The following is a 22,016-nucleotide window of genomic DNA, read 5'->3' as shown; positions in this document are numbered from 1 at the left end:
TTTGGTGGCAAAACTGTGCACCCAGAAAGCAGGTAGCAAAATAATTGTAACCAGAGAAGCAGAACTGTTTTCTTGCTTTCAGCAGAGATGTGAATAGTTGTGAACAAATAATCTTTAGTGTTCGGACATAGGGATGTTATCTCTGTGTGATTCAGTCTTTTATCTTCAGGAGCACTATGCAGTGAGATCAGCTGTTGGGCAAGAACTCAGCGAAACAAAATATTTTAACTTATTCGTAAAAACAGTAGTGTCATGACAACCAGATTTATGAGCAGTGTAGGGTAGAGTTTTCCCTTTAAAGTTACTAATCTTAAAGGCAGATAAGGCATTAACATTTTATTTCTAGCATTTCATAGCTAATGTGTGTAAATGCATGCTTCTTTTTGCTGTTAAAGTTTAGGAAACCATTTGGTAAATATAGCATATGCATGGGGCAATTTATCTGTTTTGTTCTTACAGTAACAAAACCTTGTAGGAGAACAGATTTTCTTGCATCAAAAAAAGCTGCAACTGTTGACCAAGATCACAAGTTTAGATGCAAGTTCTTGGACTGTTCAAAATCCTTCCGCAAAGCCAAGTTATTGCATTATCACATGAAATACTTTCATGGAGTGGAGAAGGCTGCAGAATCACAGCAGAACCCTGTAAAAAGAAATATTCAAACCAGAGCTTCTTTGGCTTCTGAGAAAGCTAATCAAGAAAGGTCAAAAAGAGGACAGACAACAGCTGGTTCACTGTGTAAGTATGGTATTGATCTCTTTCTTTTTTTAAACAGCAGCAGTCAGGACAGACAGAAAATACCAGAAATCAATTTTCTTTTGGGCTGAAGGAGTCTCTTTCAGGGCTGTGTCTTAGCATGTTTCTGTGTGGAAAAGAAGCATAATATGTGTGCACATCATGTTGTAGAAAGATAGGAAGATGTTTCTTCTAGCATTCAAGATCATTTTCTGGTAAAGATCCCACTGTGCAGCTTCTCTTATTTTTCTGTAGCAGCTCACTTGCATATTAAACCTCTGTTCCCTTTTAAAAACCCCAGTTCCCTGAGTTTCTGACTTGATTTTTATTTTTCTCCTGGCTTATAAATAGTATTGGTTGGAGACCTCTGTCCTTTTCTGTATTAGGGTACAGTTTGGGTACCTCCAGTTCTCTCCTATTTCTTCCTTATCTTTAGACTTACCTGTACTTTACTGCCTTCAAGCACATACCCGGCTGGAAATCCAGTACGAGTTTCTGCAGTATTTACTGTTCTATGTCATGAAAAATCGTAGTATTTACAAGTGCAGTTGTTTCAGCTGTGCTTGAAAAAGATTTTCACACAACAGATGGTCAGTGGAAAGGTCAGTCTGCAAAATCACATTCACTTCTGCTTCACCCTCATTCTCTGAAGCACTCTCTGCCTGGCATGACACCAGAGTGGCAGTCTAGGTCTAGTGTGAACTGCAGTGGTTGTTGATAACCTGTCCAGACTTCGTGCTTGTGGACTGATGTCGCTGTGTACTTCAAGTCCGTAAAACTAGTCATGTCTTCTGTCTTCTCATTGAGCCTTTTTTATGAAATCCATATTTCTCCTGGCTGAATTCCCTAATGTCTTTTGTCTTTGCCGTTGATCTTCTGTTTATACATTGTTTAAGAACTACAAAGTATTGCAAGTTGCTCACAGAACTCCAGCTCACTATAGCAGGATATATCCTTTGCTTCGTGGCTGCTTTTCTTAAGAGTCTAGAAAAATGAGTTTTCATTTGAGGTGCTACTGCTTATTCCTAACAAGATAAGTGTGACTTTACATACTGTAACTACATATGAACCCCAAATATTTCTGTATCTTTAAATAATGCAAAGGCATGATCTTGGATTAGGTAGGAACGCATTAGGATGTAATGATTTGTAAGTATTGTACTCTGCATGCAGCTTAATTGAACCCAAGTGTTGCCTGGAGAAACATACCTGAGATAGGCATGGTGTGAAGATTGGCTGCTGACAGCTGCAAATTGATCAAAACAGGCTTTGTGCATGTCATGGACTTTTCAATAACCAGACTTCTATTTGGCTCTTTTGAACTGTGTAATTCTTTTTGATTTGAGAAGTTGTTTTGTTATGATTGTCTTGAATGCACTGACTAGTGGTTCAAGATCTTGACCCTTCCATTTATCCTTTCCTCCAAGTGCATGCAGTCAGATGCACCATCATCACTGGCAAGTAATTCCTTGTGGAGCTGAGGTGTAACTGTATTTGCTTATTTTAAGCCTCCGCCTCTCTAATTCCCCATTTGTAGATGAATACTTTTCACCATGATGTACTCCCTAGCAGCTCTCTGCACAGGGTGCCTGGGATGTGCTCGCAGCAGTTGAACATTGCATCGAGGTGATGGTGGGGGGAGGGACCGGGTGGGCTGTGGAGTTCTCAAGTCACTTTCACAGTTGAAGCCTGCTGTTGTGGAGCTATAGTACACTTTTTCTTGATGAGGAAAGACAATGTCATTATATATTAGTTATATGTCTGATACTAAGTGCCATTGTTTTCTAACTCAGTATGTTCTTTATGACTCTAATTTTTGTTTGGTAGTGCTACACAGTTGAAAGCAGAGTTCACGAGATTCATGAGCTCTTACTTTGAAGTTGTATTTGAAGTTCTGTTCTTCTGTCTTAATGGCATGTATAGAAAGCCTGTCTTCTAGGCAAGACCTTCTGTCTGCTGAACACTTATGCCGCTTTTTCAAAAGGCTTTTCAGGAGGTACTACTTAGAGTGAAAGCTTTTGAATCCATAATTCAGTCTGGTATGTGGTGGGTATATTTTCATCTTTACTATCCTTTTGTGAGCAAAAATTCCCCTATTTAAAAAGAATATATTTAAATCATTTTACCTTTTGGTACAAATGTATTTTTCTTGTACTTCACTATATTAGGTCGATTTTAGTGCTTAAGAAAAGGTGGCAATTTCTAACAGATAAAAATTTCAGCAATCATGATTTTTGTTATTGTATAAAACTTAAGATGCTCTTGCTTTAGGAGCTTTGTCACACTTGTCTCACAAGTTTTATTTTAGACCTCTGGAACTCCTTACTCTTTATGCTGCACATAAAATAAATGGTGGGGGTTTTCTGGTGCTGAATTTAAACTGAAAATACTTACTGCTTCTAAAGTTGTAGGGGAATGTGTAAAATTGAGAACAGTTGCAAAACCTTTTCTTTGCAGTGCTTAAAATTAAAATTTTAACACGCAGAAAAGAAGATGGATGTAAGTGGTCTTAGTGACCATGTTGTGAAATTTGGGAAAAAACAGTTCAAATATAGTTGCTTTGCACTGGAGTGGAGACTCCAAAATTAAAATTTCCAGTATGTAAGTTGTGTTACTTGACGTTGGAATCAAAGCTTGAGTGAGCTGGAAAGGTTAGTGGGACTGATTTTAACTGTCTCCCCCTCTTTCCAAAGAAGGATTTTGCCTTTGCAGTAGCAAAATTGACCGATAGGTCTCTAAATTCTGTAGTTGCTCTGAACAGCGAGGAAGGTACTGCCATTGCCTACAGCTTGTATTTTACATATGCCTTGCAGAATATTCCTAAACAGAATGTCTAGGATTTCATGGCTTCTGGATATCTTCAAGCAATACCTTTCTTAAATTTATCAGAAAGTAATATGAGATCATTATGATGAAACAGCTCTTCCCCCCAAGTGCATGTTACAATACTTACCTCCTTGAGTTGTTGCTGCTTTGGTCTTCAGGAAAGAATTGTCCTTACATAGAAGAAGGCAGTTGATGTTATGTCCCCCTGGGCTAGAGGAGATGCAGGTATACCTGCCCTCAGCTCTCAGGCTGCATTATACCTCAGGTGCATTGCAGAGCCACCTGCAGGCCTCTGTTAGGAGAATTGAGATCTGTAGAAAATATGTGTGGATGTTTAAGCCTAAAAGAGGCTTTTTGAATCTGGGCTGCAGATGACTTCGGTGTTGGTCTTAGATTAAAGAGTTGCTTAGATTTTGTGCTAGCTCAAGTAGAGATGCTCTATCAGAATAATTGCTTGGAAATTAAATGTGATACAGTATCTGTGACAATTTATGTCAGCTACTTATTGATTGTTCTGTGCATCTGTACTCCATTTTTTTATTACAACATTCTTAGTTGGAAGGGACCCACAAGGATCATCAAGTTCAACTCTTAAGTAAAACTGGATTCTGTGCCCATATACATTAACCTTAAGACAGGTTTCTTTCTTTGTGGTCCCTTCTCTTTTGCTGCAGAACCCCTTAGTTTACTGTTAAAGTACATCATCCCATACTGTGACTTGTGCCCTGCAGACACTGTAAACAATTTTCTCTGAAGGTACCAGTTGTCTCTTTCAGATATGTCTGTCTGTCCATCCATGTTATTTTGTATAAAGTGCTTGCAAAAGATTTTTCTTAATAAAGATTGTTGTTTCCTGACCTATAAAAATGTTTTTTTCCTGACCTAGACCACTCCAAGGGCATGAGGCATAGAATAGTTTCATTTCTTTCTTTGTTGCCTGCAAGTCACAATTTTGACATCTTGACTTGGAGTTTTACTGTATTGGTGACTTTCATTTTCTTAGTGAAATCTGTCCATTTGGAGATTTACTAACATGCAGTTGATGCCTTTGGGCTGAACATATGTTCTGAAATCCGACAGTCAAGACTTTAGTGCTTGCACAGCTGATGTGTCCCCATGTCATACCATGGTGAAGCTCTGTACTTGCTGGATGCTGAAGATTTCTTAGGAGACACAAACCTCATGAACAAGTAGGGGAGTTGGTAATGGAAGTGCCATCTGAGGTGATTGGTGTGCTCTTAATAACTACTTAGTACTGGTGTCAGCACAATTGTACTGACAGCGATCTCATGAGTTTATACCCATTGACTCCTAGGACACAGTTTAGCCCCTCTCAGGATTTTTGGTAATAATGGAGCCAAAGTCAGTTTTGGAACTTCAAAAGCACTGTACAGTATTAGGCTTTGATTTGAAGTGTGGGTGTAGTACAGTAGCCTCAGTCTGGCAAGTTGCTGCCACTCTTGGCTCTCCTGTGTTCCTTGCCATGAGGAAGAAACTAAAGGAAGAGACCTGCAAATTTTAGTTTGCCTACTGTAAAAAATCTGTCCTTACTGTGGAGTCCATATAAATCACTTAAGGGAAAAAACGTTTGGTCAGTAGATTTAAATTTTTTCACATAACCTCATTTTTAGAAAATTCTGCCTACTCAGAGTTAATTACAGTATGTCCTGTTAGTGTATAAATGACTCCATCCATGAATTCTTTACATGAGTAAACAAAATAGGTATTTTGTCCTTACTTGTGTTACTGGTGAGAGCTGAATTGTGTGTGAGTGGAGTTGGCAAACTTGTTTTTGCATCTTAAAATATCTCAGGCATCTGGTTGTCTCTAACAGCTGTTCACAGGCAAACCTCTGGCCTGTTGTGTAGTGGTTGTAAGATTAATCCTTTGGGAAATTTTCCTGTATGCTCTTGATTCTGGCTGACTGATGCCTCTTTGCTAGGCAGTGGGTGTGCATGGTGATCTACAAATGTGGGCTTTTTCCTTGGAGCCAGGGAAGATCTGCATAAACACCCTCTGTGTTTGCAGAGTTGCCAGTTGTATTTGGCTTATCAAGACAGTACTGCATTTGGTTTCTGGGGAGTGGCTGTAAGTCAAGATGAAACATGGTCTTTCAGTTCTTGAAAATACCACTGGAAGTTCCCAGCAAATGATCTCACAGGTGTGGATGGTACCTTTGTCTGATTCACATACTTGGGAATGCAGTCTCTGCTTCCTGTGAATGCTGAGTTATCTTCTTAACCTGGGGTCCTACATCAGGGTTCCAGGGGACAGAAAGCTAGTGCCTTGTCTGTCACTGAACCTCGATGTGTTTAGTGGTAAGTTTTCTAAAGCTCTGTCTGTGTGGTTTCTACATGGTTGAGGTAATTTCATATTTTGGGTTTGTATGTGTTTCTAAGATCCTTCACATCTTCTGGGTCAGCTCTTGGTATGACAGAGGATACTTCTTCCAGGCTTAGGAGAGGGAGGCCTGAAAGAACTCCATGGAAGAAGACTGGAGGGAGTTAATCAGCAATCCTGTTCATCTCCAGTATCTTACGAACATACCTCCTGTTCCTGTTAGTAGTATTCACTGTCATCTGAGCTGGAAGTTAATGTGCTCTGATGTTTAATCACAGCATTACTGTTCAAGGACAAAGAAAGTGACATTGCCCAGGGTGTCAGGAGGCTTTTTGTGCCTTTTCTGGTTTCCCTGAGGTGGGACACAGATGTATGTGTCTTCATGGGGCCTGCACAAGCAGTTTTAGGAAACACTTAGGGATCCCCTGTGTACTCTTCATAGGAATCTCTATGAGCGTGGTCCTGCTGTCACTGCAGCCTCACAGCCCAATGCTCTGTGACTGGGTGGAGGCAGAGGAGTAGGAAACCTTCTGGAGGGTTAAGGTTGGCTTGGGGAGACCAGAGAATGGAAACAGGTGGCACAACTCTGCAGGTGGTACTAATGCAGAAAATCCAAATGTGAGAAATGTGCAAGGTTTAAAGCCACATGCCTAAATATAAGGTCTTAGTTGTGTTTGTTATGAATAATTGTTCTTTGTTCTTTAGGGAATGATTTTATAAACTGACCTGAGTTATACTACCAAATGAAGAGGAAAAAGAACACTTTAGTGTGGAAGGCTTGTAAGCTTGCATCTCCATGAAATCAGTTTTAATATTTGCTGTCTCGAAAGTTCAGGATAAATTTCCAGGTTCTTAATCTCATAATCTCAAATTTATTCACAACTTCTAAAATGTATTCAGGGTGCTCAGAGATCTTGTAGACCCTCTAAACTTTCTTTTCAGTGGAACAAAGATATTTCAAAACCTAGCATTTTTGTGTCAGTTACTGGGGGAAAAAAAAGAAAAGCATTCAGCGTATGATAGAGCAGCATGACCCCTCCCCCAGGGCAATGTTACAGCTTGCTGAGAAATCTTACAGAAATAGATTAACCAGTGTGTCATAAAAGACAGGATGTATTCTTGGCAAAAATCTCCTTGAAATGAAGTCTCACAAAGCTACAAAACCCCAGTGGACATGAAATACAGTTTTGCTCCACCAAGATCCTGTGTGCATCTGTGTCAGCCCACAGGAAGCTAAGAGGCCTTGTGCTGTTGCAGACTGCTAGGATCACGGTGGCTGTGGTGGTCTTAGATGTTAATTCATGAGATTGAGTTGAGCTGTTAGGAGAAGGGAAAGTTAGGAGGCCTAAGTGAAGGCTGTAAGGTGTGTATGGATTTTTGTATTGTAATTTTGAGTTTCACTGATGTGGTGTTCTGTAAATATTTTGGAAAATTATTGCAGAGTAGACAGTCAGGAAAGCTGCAGAAAATATTGTTTGCGTGACTTTTCACCCTGTACTGAAATACACTATTTGCATTTCATAAACTTTATTAGGGTACTGGTGTTCCCAGAGAGACTATCTAGTACCTGAATCTTATTTCCCAGCTACTGTGTACCATGGAAAAAGCTTTCATCTGAAACTTTTCTTCCTTTGTTTTTGTCATCTGAACTGATGATATCTTGACCCCTAGTCATGGGAGTCTTCAGAGGAGCAGGAAGTAAATATAGACTTGACTTAAAAACAAACAAGTAAATAAAGACAGTGCCAAAAAACCCAACCAGACAAAAAATTACCAAAAAAATTGCCTGTCTGGACAAAAGGCATCTTTTAGAGGGTCTTGTGTGGTAATTGGGTTTTGGTTTAATTTCTGTCTTTTGTGGCTGCTGTAGATCACTAGGCCAGTTGACTAGAAGATAAGTTTGGTTGTGGAAGTAGTTACAAGTGGCTTTTCTTTTTTTGTTTGGAATTTTTTTTTTCCCTTTCAGTTCCAGCTTCCTAGAGAGAGAGGACCAGGGAAAATGTCATCAGATTTCTGCATCTTGGAGTTTCTTTTGCTTGAAGAGATCCATGTGATTCTGCAAGCTCTAACTATGGCATCTTTTAATGTGCCTTATTATTTCTTCAGCTTGAAATGTTGATCAGGGCAGGGTGCTTGATCTAGTTTCTTCTCCTAAGTGTGCCCTCTGGGACTATTCACCTTTTCAGTCTCTCTCAACTTCTGCTTAGAATTGTTTTATTAAAGGTGTCTAAGTGTGGCATGTTAATCTTCAGATGAGAAACAAGTTGCCTTTCTTATCCTCTGAACTTTTGAGATGCATATGATGATAGAACTGGGTATTTTTGATAAATGTCAGCATCCTGTCACCTTGGCTACTGGGTCTCATTGACCAGGATACTTGATGTAATACTCCAAAACAAAATGGCAACTGGTCTTGTTCAGTCTGCTGTCCTATCTGCCATGCAGTTTTAGCTTTTATCACCTTCACTGCTCTTTTTCTGTGTCCAGGAGTCTTTCAGGAGGAGTTGCTACTTGCAGTTAGGAGGATGAAACAGTTTGACTTAATTTAAATAAAATTGTAATCTCATATGAAGCCATGTCTGCATCTTAAGATTTTTATGAATTTTAGGTAGGGGTTCTGAATTCTTGCATCTCACTCTTGATTAAAACACTGTTGTTTCAGTGACATGTATTTAAAAACTGTTCTTCCTTACATGTGCAGAGCTGCTTTATGCCACTTCTGTGTATGTTACAAAGCACATGTAGGAGAACTGGCTGTGGTTCCTCTAATTAAAGCAACTGGGCACTTTTTCTCTTGGAGGAGCTAATAAAAATGACCCAACCTGTGTCTCTGCTGAACTGAACTGTTTCTCTTTTCATCTTTTCTCAAAAAAAAAAAAAAAAAAAGGTCACAGTTTTTCTGGAAGAATAGAGATTTGGGAATGCATGGACATCCCCTGTTTATTTTTGAAAGAAAAGCTCATCAGTAAATCCAGCAAAAACATTGGAGGTTTTAGGGCTAGGACTGAGTCGAGCAATGTCTGATCAGAAACATTCCACATGGTCTGTCAGAGCTGCTGCTGCTGAAATAGACTGACTTTGGAAAGTATTTAAAGCTTGGACTTGGTCTTTGTTCTGTTTGTAGATGCTCCTCTACACATAACCCTCAGGAGTACCCCATATAGAGATGAAATAGTAGAAAAGAGAAGAACTTCAACTCCTGTAAGTGCACTAAATAGTCACCGACATTCTATTAGAGACCAAACCAGGAACCACATAGCAAGAGCACTGCGGAGACCTCGGGAGAGAGAAAGAGTTCAGCATGGTACGGCTTTTGGTTTAACATGGAAAGTTAAACATGGAAAGGAAAAAGTCTTGAGAAAGTTTTAAACATTGTAAGGAACTGACAATATTCTGTATACCTTTTTTATAGATGAGTAAATGGTTGGTTCTCACAGTTAAGGGGTAAACATTATATGTATGGTAAAAGAAGTTTTATAAATATATAGTTATGTGACTGCAGTCTGCTCCCCCCAATATGTGTTATCGTTGGATGGTTTTGGTAATCCAGGGATTGGGAAGGTTGGCTTGTTACTATGGCAGCACTTGACCTCCAATCAGAATGTAAGAAAGTGACTTCCACCACTGGATAGCAAGGAAGGAGTTGACTGACAAGGCTCTAGGAGAGGCTAGAGATATAAAAGGCAAAGCATCCACCTTGAAGATGAGCCAACCATGTGGTGAGCAGCCACGAGGGCAGTTCCCACGCCTGCTTTTCCTTACCTAGTCTTTGTTGTATTTTTGTTAAGGTTTAATAAACCCTTTAAATTTTTTTAAGTGAGCAGCTGTTTCTCACACCTTCATTTAGAGAGAGTAATTTTGTATAAATGTGCGGCATAAAATGTAAGCAGTGTTTTTTCAATGTCATTTTGTAAGTTTTCATGCTCTCTGCACTGGGGTTTATTCTGCCCAGTCAGTTGGTAATATTTATAGGATGTAAAAAGGACTAAAGTATTAAAGGTCATTAAAAGGTTGTAGGTCTTTATTCTGTTAAACTCCTGTCTGCCCAAATCATTAAATATTTTAAGTAATCATTTAAATATTTTCAGTAATCTTGTACCTGCTGAGATACCTAAACTTAAAAGAGGCAGATGGGGGTGGGCATGAGGCACGATGACCTAGGGTGATATGTTTTGTAGGGGATTATTTTCAATAGCACTTGACCACTTCTTGTAGTCAGGAGTTGCTACTAGACATCTCTGAAGAACTTCACTTTTGACTGTTCAGTGGTATCGTGTAAACTCTGTTTAGACTGAAATCTGCTGTAGTATCGGTGGGTAACAGCCAGACGGGATGGGGGGATGTATGTATACCCACACATGTTCATAGAAACAATACATATTAATAGTACTATTTTGTATGTATATAAATAATACATAAATCATTCCCAACATACTTCTAGATTACTGCATCACCACTTTCTTTCAGTAAGAAAGAACCTGAGTCACAGTGATGAGGAAAACACAAATAAAATCTGAGGTTAGACTACTGTATGTGTGACAGATGCTGTATGTCCTGGAGATCATCTCCTTAGCTGCCTGTGTCTGTGTTGTTCTGTTGATCATAGCAGACAGACAGTACTTAGCATCTTGTTTATTCTTGTGCATCCCTCAGTGCCCTTCCTTGTAGGAAGGTCTGAATGAGGCCCATCAGTATCTCCTCACTGTTCCTCACTCAGTGGGATGTGTCCTTTGTGCAAGTGTGGCGTTTAGAGATTATAATGAACTTTCACAGTGGTGATATGATGGAGGATGGTGAGCACTCGTCCCAGTTCCTTTGAGTCTCTGCCATTCAAGGAAGTTGAAATCCTTTGTCTTTTCAAAAAAACCCCAAACCATTTAAAAATGTAGTTGTTTTGTGCTTAATTTCTAGGATTATGTTTCTCAGGTTATCTTTGTGTTTGATTATATGAATCTGTGAGGGTGCTCATAACCTAGATAAGTCTCTCTATTTGGTCTTATGTCAGTAAAAATTCATTACACTTCAAGCACTTAGAAGAAACAGCTTTAACAACGAGATTGTCTAGTACCTGGTTTTGGAGGATTCTAGTATAATACTCAAATACTTGTTCTTTGAAGATTTTTTTTTCATGGAAACATGCATTAACTACTGTGCATTTCAGAAGATAGCTCCACAAAGACGTTTGCAAATATTTAGATTTTTTTCAGATTTTAGGACACATGGGGAAGCTTACGGGGAAAGGTGGATAAAGTGACAGTTTCTTTCATATTTATCTTGGATATTTTGGTAGTGGTTGAGGAAGCTTCCCATGTGCTCTTGGATGTCTTCAAACAAATCCAGTAATCTCTGATCATGTGAATTAGAATTTTCAAATGAAAAGAAGGAAAATTTTCCTACCTCTGTGGAGCTCAGTTATTCTCTCTTTGCCCTTCTGGAAGAATAAAATGGTAGAACTTTCTTGCATCCTTGTGAGCAAAGAGAAGGGAATGGTACCAAGAGGATGCTGACCATTGGAAGTACAAGAGATGAGAAGAGAGGAGAGTTAGAAGGAAGTTGGAAGCACTGTGTTTGACACTTGAATATGCGCCTTTTCTTTTCCTGTTTTTTGTTTTGGTTTTTTTCATTTCCCTCAACACCAAGAGGTGGAACAAGGTGACTTTTGTGCTGCCAGTCCTGCTGCCTTTGAAGCCCAGGTGCCTAGTGTGGCCATGTGGGTGAGCACACTGAGGTGCCTTTGCTAACCTCGTGCTAAGAGGGGCACAGAAATAGCAAAGCAGGAAATCTTTGAGGACTCAGAGAGATGGGAACATGCAGAGCTAAAGAGTCTCCTGAGGACAAACTATTAAGCTTGTCCTGCATGCTTACCAGAGCTGATTAAATGTGACTGCCATTTGCAGTTTCTCAGTGAACTGTTTATGCCATAAATACTCAGCCGATGAATCGGGGACTTTACTGTTTACATGTATGAAAGGGGTTGACAGAATATGCTGGTATTGCTGGTTTACTTCATAAATCGTTACAGACAACCTAGGGTTCTCAAATGGTTTGTGCAAGTGAAGATTTCTTACAGTATACACTGTCTTCAACTGCTTATTCAGATCTCTATTATCTGACATTGAAATAGGTTTCTGAATGGGATGGTGAGTGGCTAATCAGCCAAGCACTCTGAGAGCAGAGCCATTTTGAGATACAAGACTTCCTTCCATAATAGGCATTGATTGCATCTCTGAGTCAGGATAATTTACATGAGGAACTGCATAAGTATCTAGAAATTGTGTGCTGGGACCTAAATCTGAAAGACAGGATGTAACCAAACACTGGGGTCTGGAAAGCAGGAATTTGTGTACATGCCCTTGCAATAGGCTTGTACTGAATTGTGCATGCTCTGGAAGCATGCTTTGAGGATAGACTTAATTGACAGCTGTCAGTTATTCATAATTATGGTGTGTTTTTAATCCCATAAAAATAGAATTGAGAACAGATGTTGAGAGAGTAGTTAAAGCCAGCTGAAACATTTACTCCATTTTCAATAAAAATAAAGTATTTGATTGGGGAACTGAACTGAAGTTTGGGGTTTTGTTCTGTTACAATGCTAGTGAAATGTCCAGTCATAATAATTTAGAAAGTGGACATAACAAATCCCTCAGTCTTTTTTATGATCTCTAAATCATGTAAATAATAAGTGGGTACTGCTGTACATTTCATTTCTCCTACAAGATGCTTATATTTTGTTATGGGACAGTCAAATTAGGACTTAAAATAGATTATTCCAATTGAGCGCTGGGGAATTCTTAAAAATAAATTTTCTTCTTGGGTTTATTGTTTTGTTTTGTTTTTTTCAGGGAACTGGCCTTGATTGTCCAAAAGAATGGGAGGCTTTAAAGAACATTATGAAGTAGAATAAATGTATATATTTTTTAAACTAATTTGGAATTTTGTCTCATTTCAGCTGTTAAAGGACATGAGAAGAATAAAGGAAGAAAATCCAAAGACTATGAAAGATCCAAGTCAAAGAAAAAGAAAAAAAAGAAAAAGAGATCTAAGCCCGGTAAAGTTAATTTTTCTTCTGTTGATGAAACTGGCTTCATTGTTTTGTTTTATTACCTCCAAAAAATCACTTTAGATCACTTAAGATCAGGCATTGCATTTCAGCCTTTTTCTTCACTTGGCTTTTATTTTATTAAATAATTGATTTTAAATTGTGATTGACAAGATAATCTATTTCCTGGTTAAGCTTCCTCAGTAATGCTGGGTGGTGGCTTGTAGTACTGCTTGTAATGGCACAGAATAAATGTCACTCCTAAATGAATGTTAGTGTATAAGTCAGGCTTTTCCTTAATAAGTGTGCTTCTATGCAAGCTTTGCCCAATTAAGAGAATGCAGATGCCCTGTGTACAGGCTGTTCTCAGTTACGTTAGTTCTGGGACTGCTTTATGAATGCTGGAGTTTGGAAACTTTGAGTCCTTTTTTTCTGCTGTTAACCTTATTATTTATTACACCTTCACTTTGAGGGGGAGTGGGCTGTAACAATGAGCCAAATTAAACCTGTCACTGCCTTAATTTCTTTCTTAAAGAAATTAATCTTTTTTTCTGTAGAGATTTAGTAAAAGCCCTATTTAAAGTCTAAACTCCAGCTGTGTCCCTCTTTCATGTCTCATAACATGCTGTTGCACTACATTAAAATGGCTGTAGTAGCAACCTGTGTTCTTGGTTTCATCTGTGGAGGCTTGGGAATGCTTTCCTGGGGCCACTTCAAGCTTTGAACTTGAGGCAGAGGCCCAGGTGTTAGAGGTGATGGATTCTTTGCTAGTGAAAACGCAGCCGATTCTGGAAAATTTGTTTGAAATGTTTAAGGATCAAGTGTGACAACATCCTCTGTTGTTGATGGGGATATACAGCATACTTCAATCTGCTAGGCATCATTTGTGAAGCTAGATCTCCCTAAGGAGGAGTTTCTGAGATAGAAAATTCTCTGATTGCTGCCATGAGTAGGGCAAGCTATCAGGAGAGTGGATTGGAAGAACCATAGGCCATGTCACTTAGAATTGTACTGCAACAAATAATTTTAGTGAATTTTGGATTGTATGGTACTCACAAGCATTATGATAAAGTGCAAAATATAATTTGTAGATTTATGCACCAAGTCCCCACAAGCCACCTGTCAGTCTGTCGTTGGATTTTAAGATGTTGCATGCCTTTTTGTGATGTTGAGCTTATGGTAATTCAGTCCAGAACTGTGAAGATTTTTTCTAGGTAACTAGAGAGTGCTACTTGTAACTTCAACTAGCCTTGATTTATATCCAATGTAGGCCTCACAGGGGAACTATTCAAGGTGTTTTCTTCACACACTCTTAATCTGGGCTTGTCCACCTGTGCATTCTGTTCCATACATAGACTAGGAAAACAAGTGCTTTCTATCCACTTTGAAGTCTGTGAGATTAGGGAATGTGTATAACCTTGTGTGAGTAAGAGTGAGATGTGAGGGGGAGGTCTCCAGCTAGTGGTGCTTGTGTGAAAGTGCCTGTAAAGCAAAGGTATTTGTACACCTACTCAGTCTGAAGAATAGTTGGCCTGGAAAGGCTGGTCACTTAGACCTTTGTCACTTCTGACAGCAGTAAACAGTGACTGAGTGGCATGAAATTCTCTGGTTCAGAAAATACCTTCTTGCCCCTGGAAAGCTTGCACATCTTGCAGCAGCATCATGCAGTCCCAGAGCTCCAGCATATTGGGAACTGGCTCAGTGAGTTACACTTTTCTGCTATGGGCATGCATGGTGCTGTTTCTTCTGTCAACTTTTTTTGACCATAGATTTTTAATGATTTACTACAATTTTACAGGGTATTTGGGCACTGGGGAGAACACAGATATCTCACAAGAGCTTTCACCTGAAAAATCAGTTGTCACAAAATCTAATTCTTCAAATAAATCATTTGCTCACCCAAGTACCTTGCTTCACTGCACTGATTCTGGACAGCATAAGGGAAGATCAAAAGCAAATGGTGAGATGACTCTCCTCTATGGTTTTCTAGTTCTGTCTTTCATTACCAGTAAATATGTGAGCAGCACTAACATATTTGAAAACTGGTTCTTACTGTATGAATTTGGCTATTCTTACTCAGGGCTGTGTGTATTTCTTTCCCTCTGCTTGACAAGACTGGACCCAGTTCGTTTGCCTGAGCTTGATGTTGCTGCTTTTTATTTTGGCTTTACTTTCATATACACTTTGAGATTGTTGCCCTTATCTCAGAAATCAAACTCATTTTGTGGGGGTTTTTTCAGTGCCTTATTAACTCCTAAAATAACTGTGTTAAACTTAATAATTTTTTCATATTTCCAAAAGTTTCTACAATGTAAGAACTCCTTCAGAATTAAAAATGGGTGCTTTGCAAGCTTGCTGTGTTCAAGAGACCATCGGATGTGGTGATGTGTAGTTGTATTGATACAGAATGAATATGCTTATATTGACTTTCTGAGCTTCATATGAGAAGCTCTTGAGTGCTGTTTATTGATGTCTTCTTCGTAGTACTTCATACACACAACCCATAAAAATCTGGCTGCTGTGTACCAGCTTTCATAATTCTCAATGTCTTGCTCCATGTTACTACTTACTGATACAAACTGGTACAATAAAAAAGACAAATGTTTGATTTTTCTCTTCTTAAAAGTCACAGATTTGAAGGAAATAGAAAATATATGACAGCTTGATTCTATACAAGAATGTTAAATTCTTTTTTGTACAGATACACTGCTGAGAGCCGTTTGAGCTTGTTTTGGGTGTTTTTGTTTGTTTTTGTTTGGGGTTTTTTGTTTTTGTTGTTAGTTTTTTGTTGTTGTTTTGCATAACTTTCTTTGTTATTAGACAAAAGTAAATTTTAGCTTCAGTTAAATTCCCCTTTATAGGTGAAACAGGAAACATTAAAAACTACTGAAATGCAGATAGTGGTAATGTCTTGAAAACACATTTTGCAATCTGAGCAGTTGTGTTTCTGGAGTATATCAACCATAGGACATACAGTTTAGTAGCTTTGCCATCAGTTGCTCAGACTTCTTTTGATCAGTTGATAGATATTGAAAGTGGTGAAAAATACCAGAAATTATTTTATTTCATCCTTTTAAAATTGTTTTGTTACTTTTTGCATCTACAGAACTTGTGCCTAGATAAGCAAGATCTGGTGTAAACAAAAGTGAAACTTCTTCTGCACAAAAGTGCAGTGTGCCCATCCTGTCACTTCCACTGCACTTTAGGAAAGAGAGTCCTAATTCAGAGGTGGAATAGAACCTTTAAACATGGAAATAAACTATTGTGTTGGATTCTCACCCTTTGACAACAGATGCTTCCCCGAAAGATACAGTTTATGTCACAGACTAGTACTGTTTTTGTGTTCTGTGAGCTAAATGATGAAAGTAGTTATACTCACTGTAGGTGAGACCCCAGCATTATACTTAAGATTAAAATTTTTACCTTCCATTCCCCTCTAACTCATGAAATTATTTTCAAATAATTAAAATACTTCATCTTCTTCCTCTGACCCTTCCATTCTATCCCCAAGGAAGATGCAGACATTGATTTAATATTATTGAGGTAAGATTCTCAATTCAGCATGCTGTTCAGTTAAAATTTTCTTGGCAGTTTTATTCAATCTAGGATGCACTAATGCTTCAGCTAAGTAGTGTGGGTGCATTCTGGAAGAATACCTTGTGCAGTACACTGCCTGAGTTTATAAATGCATACTAAACAGAAGATTAAATGAAAATAATAATTTCTGAAGCAGGATTAAATTCTGTGTTGGACCCAGTATTTCTGTCATGAAAACATCACTTCATGAGATTGAATGGTTCATAAAACAGAGCCCTCTTGCCTCTTTTTGAGAGCTCTACACTAGAAGTGCCAAGTCACAATTCTGTTCCAATTCCAGCAGTTAGCATGAGTCCTATTTGAATGTACAAGCCTGGTTTTGTTGTTTATAGTTTTGTCTGAAGAGACTTCATGCCTTGGTTTGAGACGCTGTATGCTGACAATACAGTTTTAATGACAAAAGCTGTTAAGATGGATATTTTGAGAGAGCCATTAATGAGACTATAAAACTTCATTATGTAGTAACCTTCAATAAACAGTTAAAATTGTGGTATTCCTTAAATTGCACTGTGAACTCGTGCTTTTTGGAATGTATATTTGCATACTTGGGATAAGATTTTGAGGGACCTTTTTTTATAATTACTCAGGATTTTATGTAAATACTTCTTGTACAGAGGATGACACCCTGAGTGAGTCATCTATGGATAGCTTGCCTTGGAGTGACGATGACTGCAGTCAGGATGTTGATGTAACCACCAACCCTGATGAAGAAGTTGAAGAGAGTGATTTTGAGATTGTTCGGTGTGTTTGCGAAGTAAGAGAAGAAAATGACTTCATGATTCAGGTATGAAATGGAAGGTAAATGCACATCTTAGTGAATGCAGTGGAAGGTGTCAGTAGAGAAACTTTTGTTTTGTACCTGAAATAATAAACTATTGTTGTCTTCCAAAAGCATAACATTTTTTGAGGTAATCTGTAAGGGTGACTGCTACGATAGTTAACTTCTGCTTCATAGTACAGTTTAGGATTTTTAACTGAAAGAAAGAGGGAACATTCACTCCAAGTCAAAAATGGTTGGTTTGTCATTTGGGAATTTTTCTAAACATAGAAGACTTTCTTGATTCTGAGAACACGTATTTGAAGTCAGTGATTTTTTTTTCGGGCTCCCTCGAGCCTGAAAATTTAGAGCCTGTTCAGAACATTGTCATGAGATAGTACTGTACTTCCCATTCCTCTGCCCTGGTAAGAAGCTTGACTTACACATATAATTCTCCAGACAGGCTGGAAAAAAAAATTTAAAAATTGAGTTTTGCTTTAAAGCAGAACTGCATTTGTCATTTGTCCATTCTGCAGTAGTCTGCAAATTCAGAGTTCCTAACCTGCCTAAGGCCATCTGTCCATTCCACATGTATCTGCTCTTTTAAAATCAGCTTCACTGAAAATTTGGAGAGGCTTCTGTTGTCTCTTCTGCTTAAAACTGTTGATAAAAAACCCAGAAAATGATTCCCCTACATAGCTATTTTAACCATCCCACCCAGTTCCTATGAATTTCAAGAGGTGAAGTCAAAAAATCAATTCAATTTCTTCATAATTTTTTGCTCTAATTCAATTTCTTTGAGTTTCCATGCTGTTTCATGGAGCCTTGTTGTGGAAGGTATGATGCTTTTCCTCTTAGTGGTGAGTTCACTTCACACGGCTTTGTTTTAGTGTTGGATCCTGACAATGCAGGGCAAAAAGTAACTTATGAATTAGTAAGGAAGGGTGGAGTGATGGGTAGTGGTCAAGTGTAAGTAAATAGCACCAGCCTGTGCACGAAGAAAAAGGAGTCCAACAGTGGTGACTAAAGGGGGGTAGATACCCTCTGAGGAGATGGCTTACAGAAAATCACGAAGAAATAGCCAGGGAGTATAACTGGCAGAAGTAAGTTCCATACTAGGTTAGGATTGCAGAATGTAGGGAGCTGTCAGCTGGCTCTGGATGCAGCCTATGGGTGCCTTTCCTTTAGAGTTTCGTGGGCTGCTTCTAAGATTACTTTGCTAGGTTGAACTAGTTTGAGTGGGCTTTTTTAGCATATCGCAAACTTTTAAACATTTGAATTGATTTGTGAAAGAATTGGTCTCTGGAAGAGAGATGCAGATAAGCAGTATTGTGAGTATCTGCATTCTTGGTGGGGATTGAGGTGATAGGAAATATGCTGGCACTTGGGATACCTGCTTGGGTTTGCTGCGTACCCATCTTGATACCGGAATGAGGAGCTAGGGCAGTTTCTTCATGGATCTGGCTGGAGGTTCATTGCTCCCAATATACATGTACCCCCTCCTCTCTTACAAGAGGGAGAATGCTAAGCGTTCTCTTTCAGCTGTGTTCATTGCCATGAATGTGCCAAATATAGAAATAATGCAGGAAAATGTTAATTTTAAACACATCAGCAGCTTGTCCATGAAAGACTGGGGAACATTAAAGTTAAATGAAACTCATACACAGTTAAAATGGGAGTTCCTTTAGGTATTTAAACTAATAACTTGCCCCCACATTCAAAAGATTTTATAAAAAGTTTTCTTTGACCTATACTTGCCTTAAATTTCTTGAGCAATTTGTGCATTAAGGATGTCATTCATTGCACTGAGATACAGAAATCTAGGTTTGCATTTATAGAAGTATCTGCTTCAGTTAGTAGAAATTAAATCTGGAAAAAGAAGTACAGAAAAACAGTGTATTGTTGGTTAGTGCTGTTTTGTTCCGGTCTCTGTAACAGTGCAGGGAGGTTACTAGACTTCATTTATGGAGCTGGTGTAAAGCAGCAGTGTAGTGTAGCCTTGCCCTGTGTTCCTTCTGGAGGCACAGCACTCCGATTTTGTGGTGAGGCCCAAAGAAATCCAGACAGACTGTTGTTGCCTCATCTTTTTAGTTTTCATATCGAAACACTGGTGAATTTGTGTATGATGCAGAAAATTCTGGGACTGGATTTGGTGGCCTCAGAGGTGATGGATGTAAACAGACTTGAGATATTTTTGTTCTGGAAGGTGAAAAGCGGCTTTGAATACACATCTTTTGGGTTTGTTTATTTATTTTCTGACTTGAATTTCAATTTAAATATTTTTTGCACAATGCTGTATGTTTTTTCTCTTCTAAATCTCCTGCTTGGCATGCTTTGAAACTCCCTACTACCACCTGGGCAGGGAGTAGTTTCCCAGTAGCATGTGCCAGAGCAGTAACCTGTAGCCTAGCAGCCACAGTGTGCAGTAGAACCTGCAAGTTAAAGAATGCACCTGTACCCTGAAGGGGTGAATATTTAAATATCAGTTGAGTAAAATTTTTAAAAGTTGGAATGTTTGTGCTGATTTGAAAGTAAACCAGCAGGAGAAATGTCCTGGTTTAGAGCAAATTTAGGAAAGAATCCCCAAAGGGGCTCCTCTAGGAAAGCCGATTCAATCGGCCCCTCCCCCCAACCGGTCCGGGAGAGAATACCTCCTTGGAGAAAAGTGGAAAAAAGCTGTTTATTAAACAATAAAACCTAAACAATATAAAACAATAAAACCCCTTGGCGCTCCAAAAGAGATGACAAACTGAGAAAACCCCGTCCCCGGGTTGCAGCTCAGCTCACTCAGTCTCTGATTAGTCCCTCCAGTGCTGGAATTGTCGCAGGCCAGGCCTGGCCCGGTGGGCCACAGGTGCAGCTGCTGGTGCTCCCCTGGGTGTTCAGTCCAGAGCAGGTTCCAAGAGGTCCAAAGAAAAGGAAAAAAACCCACAGTCCAGGGAACTTCTTTGCCTCGGCTAGCTATAACTAACTAAAAGCAAAGGAGAGCTCTGTCCCGCTGTCTCTCCATCCACAGACAACACAGTCCAGGAGGAGGAATGTGGGGGAGTGAGTGCAGTGTCTGAAAAAAACTGCACTTCTTCTCTCCCCCCTTCACTCTCTGCAATAAGTCTTAAAGGTGCAAAACTTACTATTCAGCATAAACAAAATTAGATGATTAGGGATAAAAGCATCATATAGTCAACCCAGGACAAGAAATGAACCCCACAGAAATGCCTTGAGAGAGATTTCAGGTCAGAGTTACAATGTCATTAGGAAGATTACAGTAAATGCTACAATACACAAAAACTGGCTTAAAGTCAGACTGCAGCCTGGTGTTCTTTTGGTCAGGGTGGTGGTCTCAGTCCTACCAAATAGTGACAGTAGTCCTGCGAAATGATGGTTGGAGAGCCTCTGGGAGGTCTAGTCCTCCTGTGGAAGTTCAGGTCCTCCTCTGGATCTGTCCAGTAGTCATGGTGTCCTAAATTCCTGAAGCACCCAGATTATTTATGGTCAGATAGGGGCAGGATGCTCAGTACCTCCCCCAGGGTGGAGAATTTCACAATGGAATTATGTAATCCTATGAGTCTTGGGGAGTCCTTGATGGCCTAGGTCCTTACAGCTGCCCATTGGGGCATTAAGGCCTGATGGCAGAGATGACCCCCTTAGGCTAGATGTAGTTATCACAGTTAAGGCAGTTTGTGAAGACAAGAACAACTACCCTGATGTACCTGGATTGGGGGGGGTTGGCCTCTTTATCTAACACTTGCAGCCTGCCGGCTGGTGTGCACTGGGGAGCTCTTGCAAACGACCCATCATTAACAGTTCATCGAGAATAATGTAGATGGGAGTAGAGTGCATAGTTTGGTTACAACCGCACTTGCAACCTAGGACAGATGCTTCACTAGAGTTTTGGGCAAAATTGCCTGGAAAAACACTGAGTGCACCTCTGTACAATATGGGAATGATCCATAGGATGCAGGTGTAACTAGATCCAGGAGCTCCCTTCTTATTTTTAGCACAGTCTGTTTCTCTTAATCTTTTTTCTTTGTTTTAGAACAACTTTTTCTGGCTCTAATTTGTGAAAGGAGGATTATGTCTGCCTTTTTTGAAAACATCTCCCAACTGCATTAGGACTATTTACCCATTTTGGAAGGCAAAACATTGTTGATTCCATCCTTGAGAAACCTGTTTCTCTCTAACCTTTTACATTCTCCAATCCCAGAGCTCCCATCTCCACCACACCTAGACCACTCATTATTGCAGTAAAGTATTCAAAGTCTGGTTGTCCTTTTCTGTTCCTCCTAGCTTGAGGAAGGGCAGGAGATAAGAGCATTAATTAAAGTGATGTTGAACACAGACGAAATGTTTAGCAAGTTGGCATCTTTGTAGGTCAATGAAGAGCAACATGTGAGATTCCTTGCATTCCTTGCTGCTAGGGTTTGGTTTAGCTCATACTGCAGTCCTCTACATTGACAGCATTTCTGGTTTTGGTTTATGCTCTGAGAAATAAAGGGTATATGATCTCTTGTCTCACTGCTTGAGAAAACAGTAACTTTTAACTGACACCACAGTTTCCAATCCAAATAGATTTAATATTCTTATGTGGGGTTTTGTTCCATGTTTCAGTGGTCTATAGTCTACAATCACAATTTTGTCTCATTAAAATACTGATGGGGAGAAAATGACAAACAAAACGCGAATAGTTTTTTCCCTGCTCTAGAACAGCATGGCTTTAAGAAC

General features: G+C 39.2%; 1 protein-coding gene across 11 annotated transcripts in view; it reads left to right on the top strand.

Annotated features, from left to right (window-relative positions):
- PHF20 (PHD finger protein 20) overlaps positions 1-22,016 on the top strand; it is a 67,921-nt gene that overhangs the window by 31,231 nt on the left and 14,674 nt on the right. For 3 of the 11 annotated variants that reach the window (XM_031063120.1, XM_031063115.1, XM_031063114.1), the window contains 5 exons: positions 460-738; positions 9,026-9,205; positions 12,851-12,949; positions 14,739-14,900; positions 17,125-17,321. In XM_031063120.1, the coding sequence (XP_030918980.1) occupies positions 460-738; positions 9,026-9,205; positions 12,851-12,949; positions 14,739-14,900; positions 17,125-17,321 (917 nt within the window). The remainder of the gene's footprint in view (positions 1-459; positions 739-9,025; positions 9,206-12,850; positions 12,950-14,738; positions 14,901-17,124; positions 17,322-22,016) is intronic. The other 8 variants (XM_031063123.1, XM_031063122.1, XM_031063121.1 and 5 more) reach the window with 5 other exon arrangements.

This window comes from Geospiza fortis, unplaced genomic scaffold (genome assembly GCF_000277835.1).
Source record: "Geospiza fortis unplaced genomic scaffold, GeoFor_1.0 scaffold657, whole genome shotgun sequence".
Classification (NCBI taxonomy): domain Eukaryota; kingdom Metazoa; phylum Chordata; class Aves; order Passeriformes; family Thraupidae; genus Geospiza; species Geospiza fortis.
The sequence above is the reverse complement of the archived record's forward strand: the minus strand, read 5'-3'. Positions and strand labels throughout refer to the sequence as shown.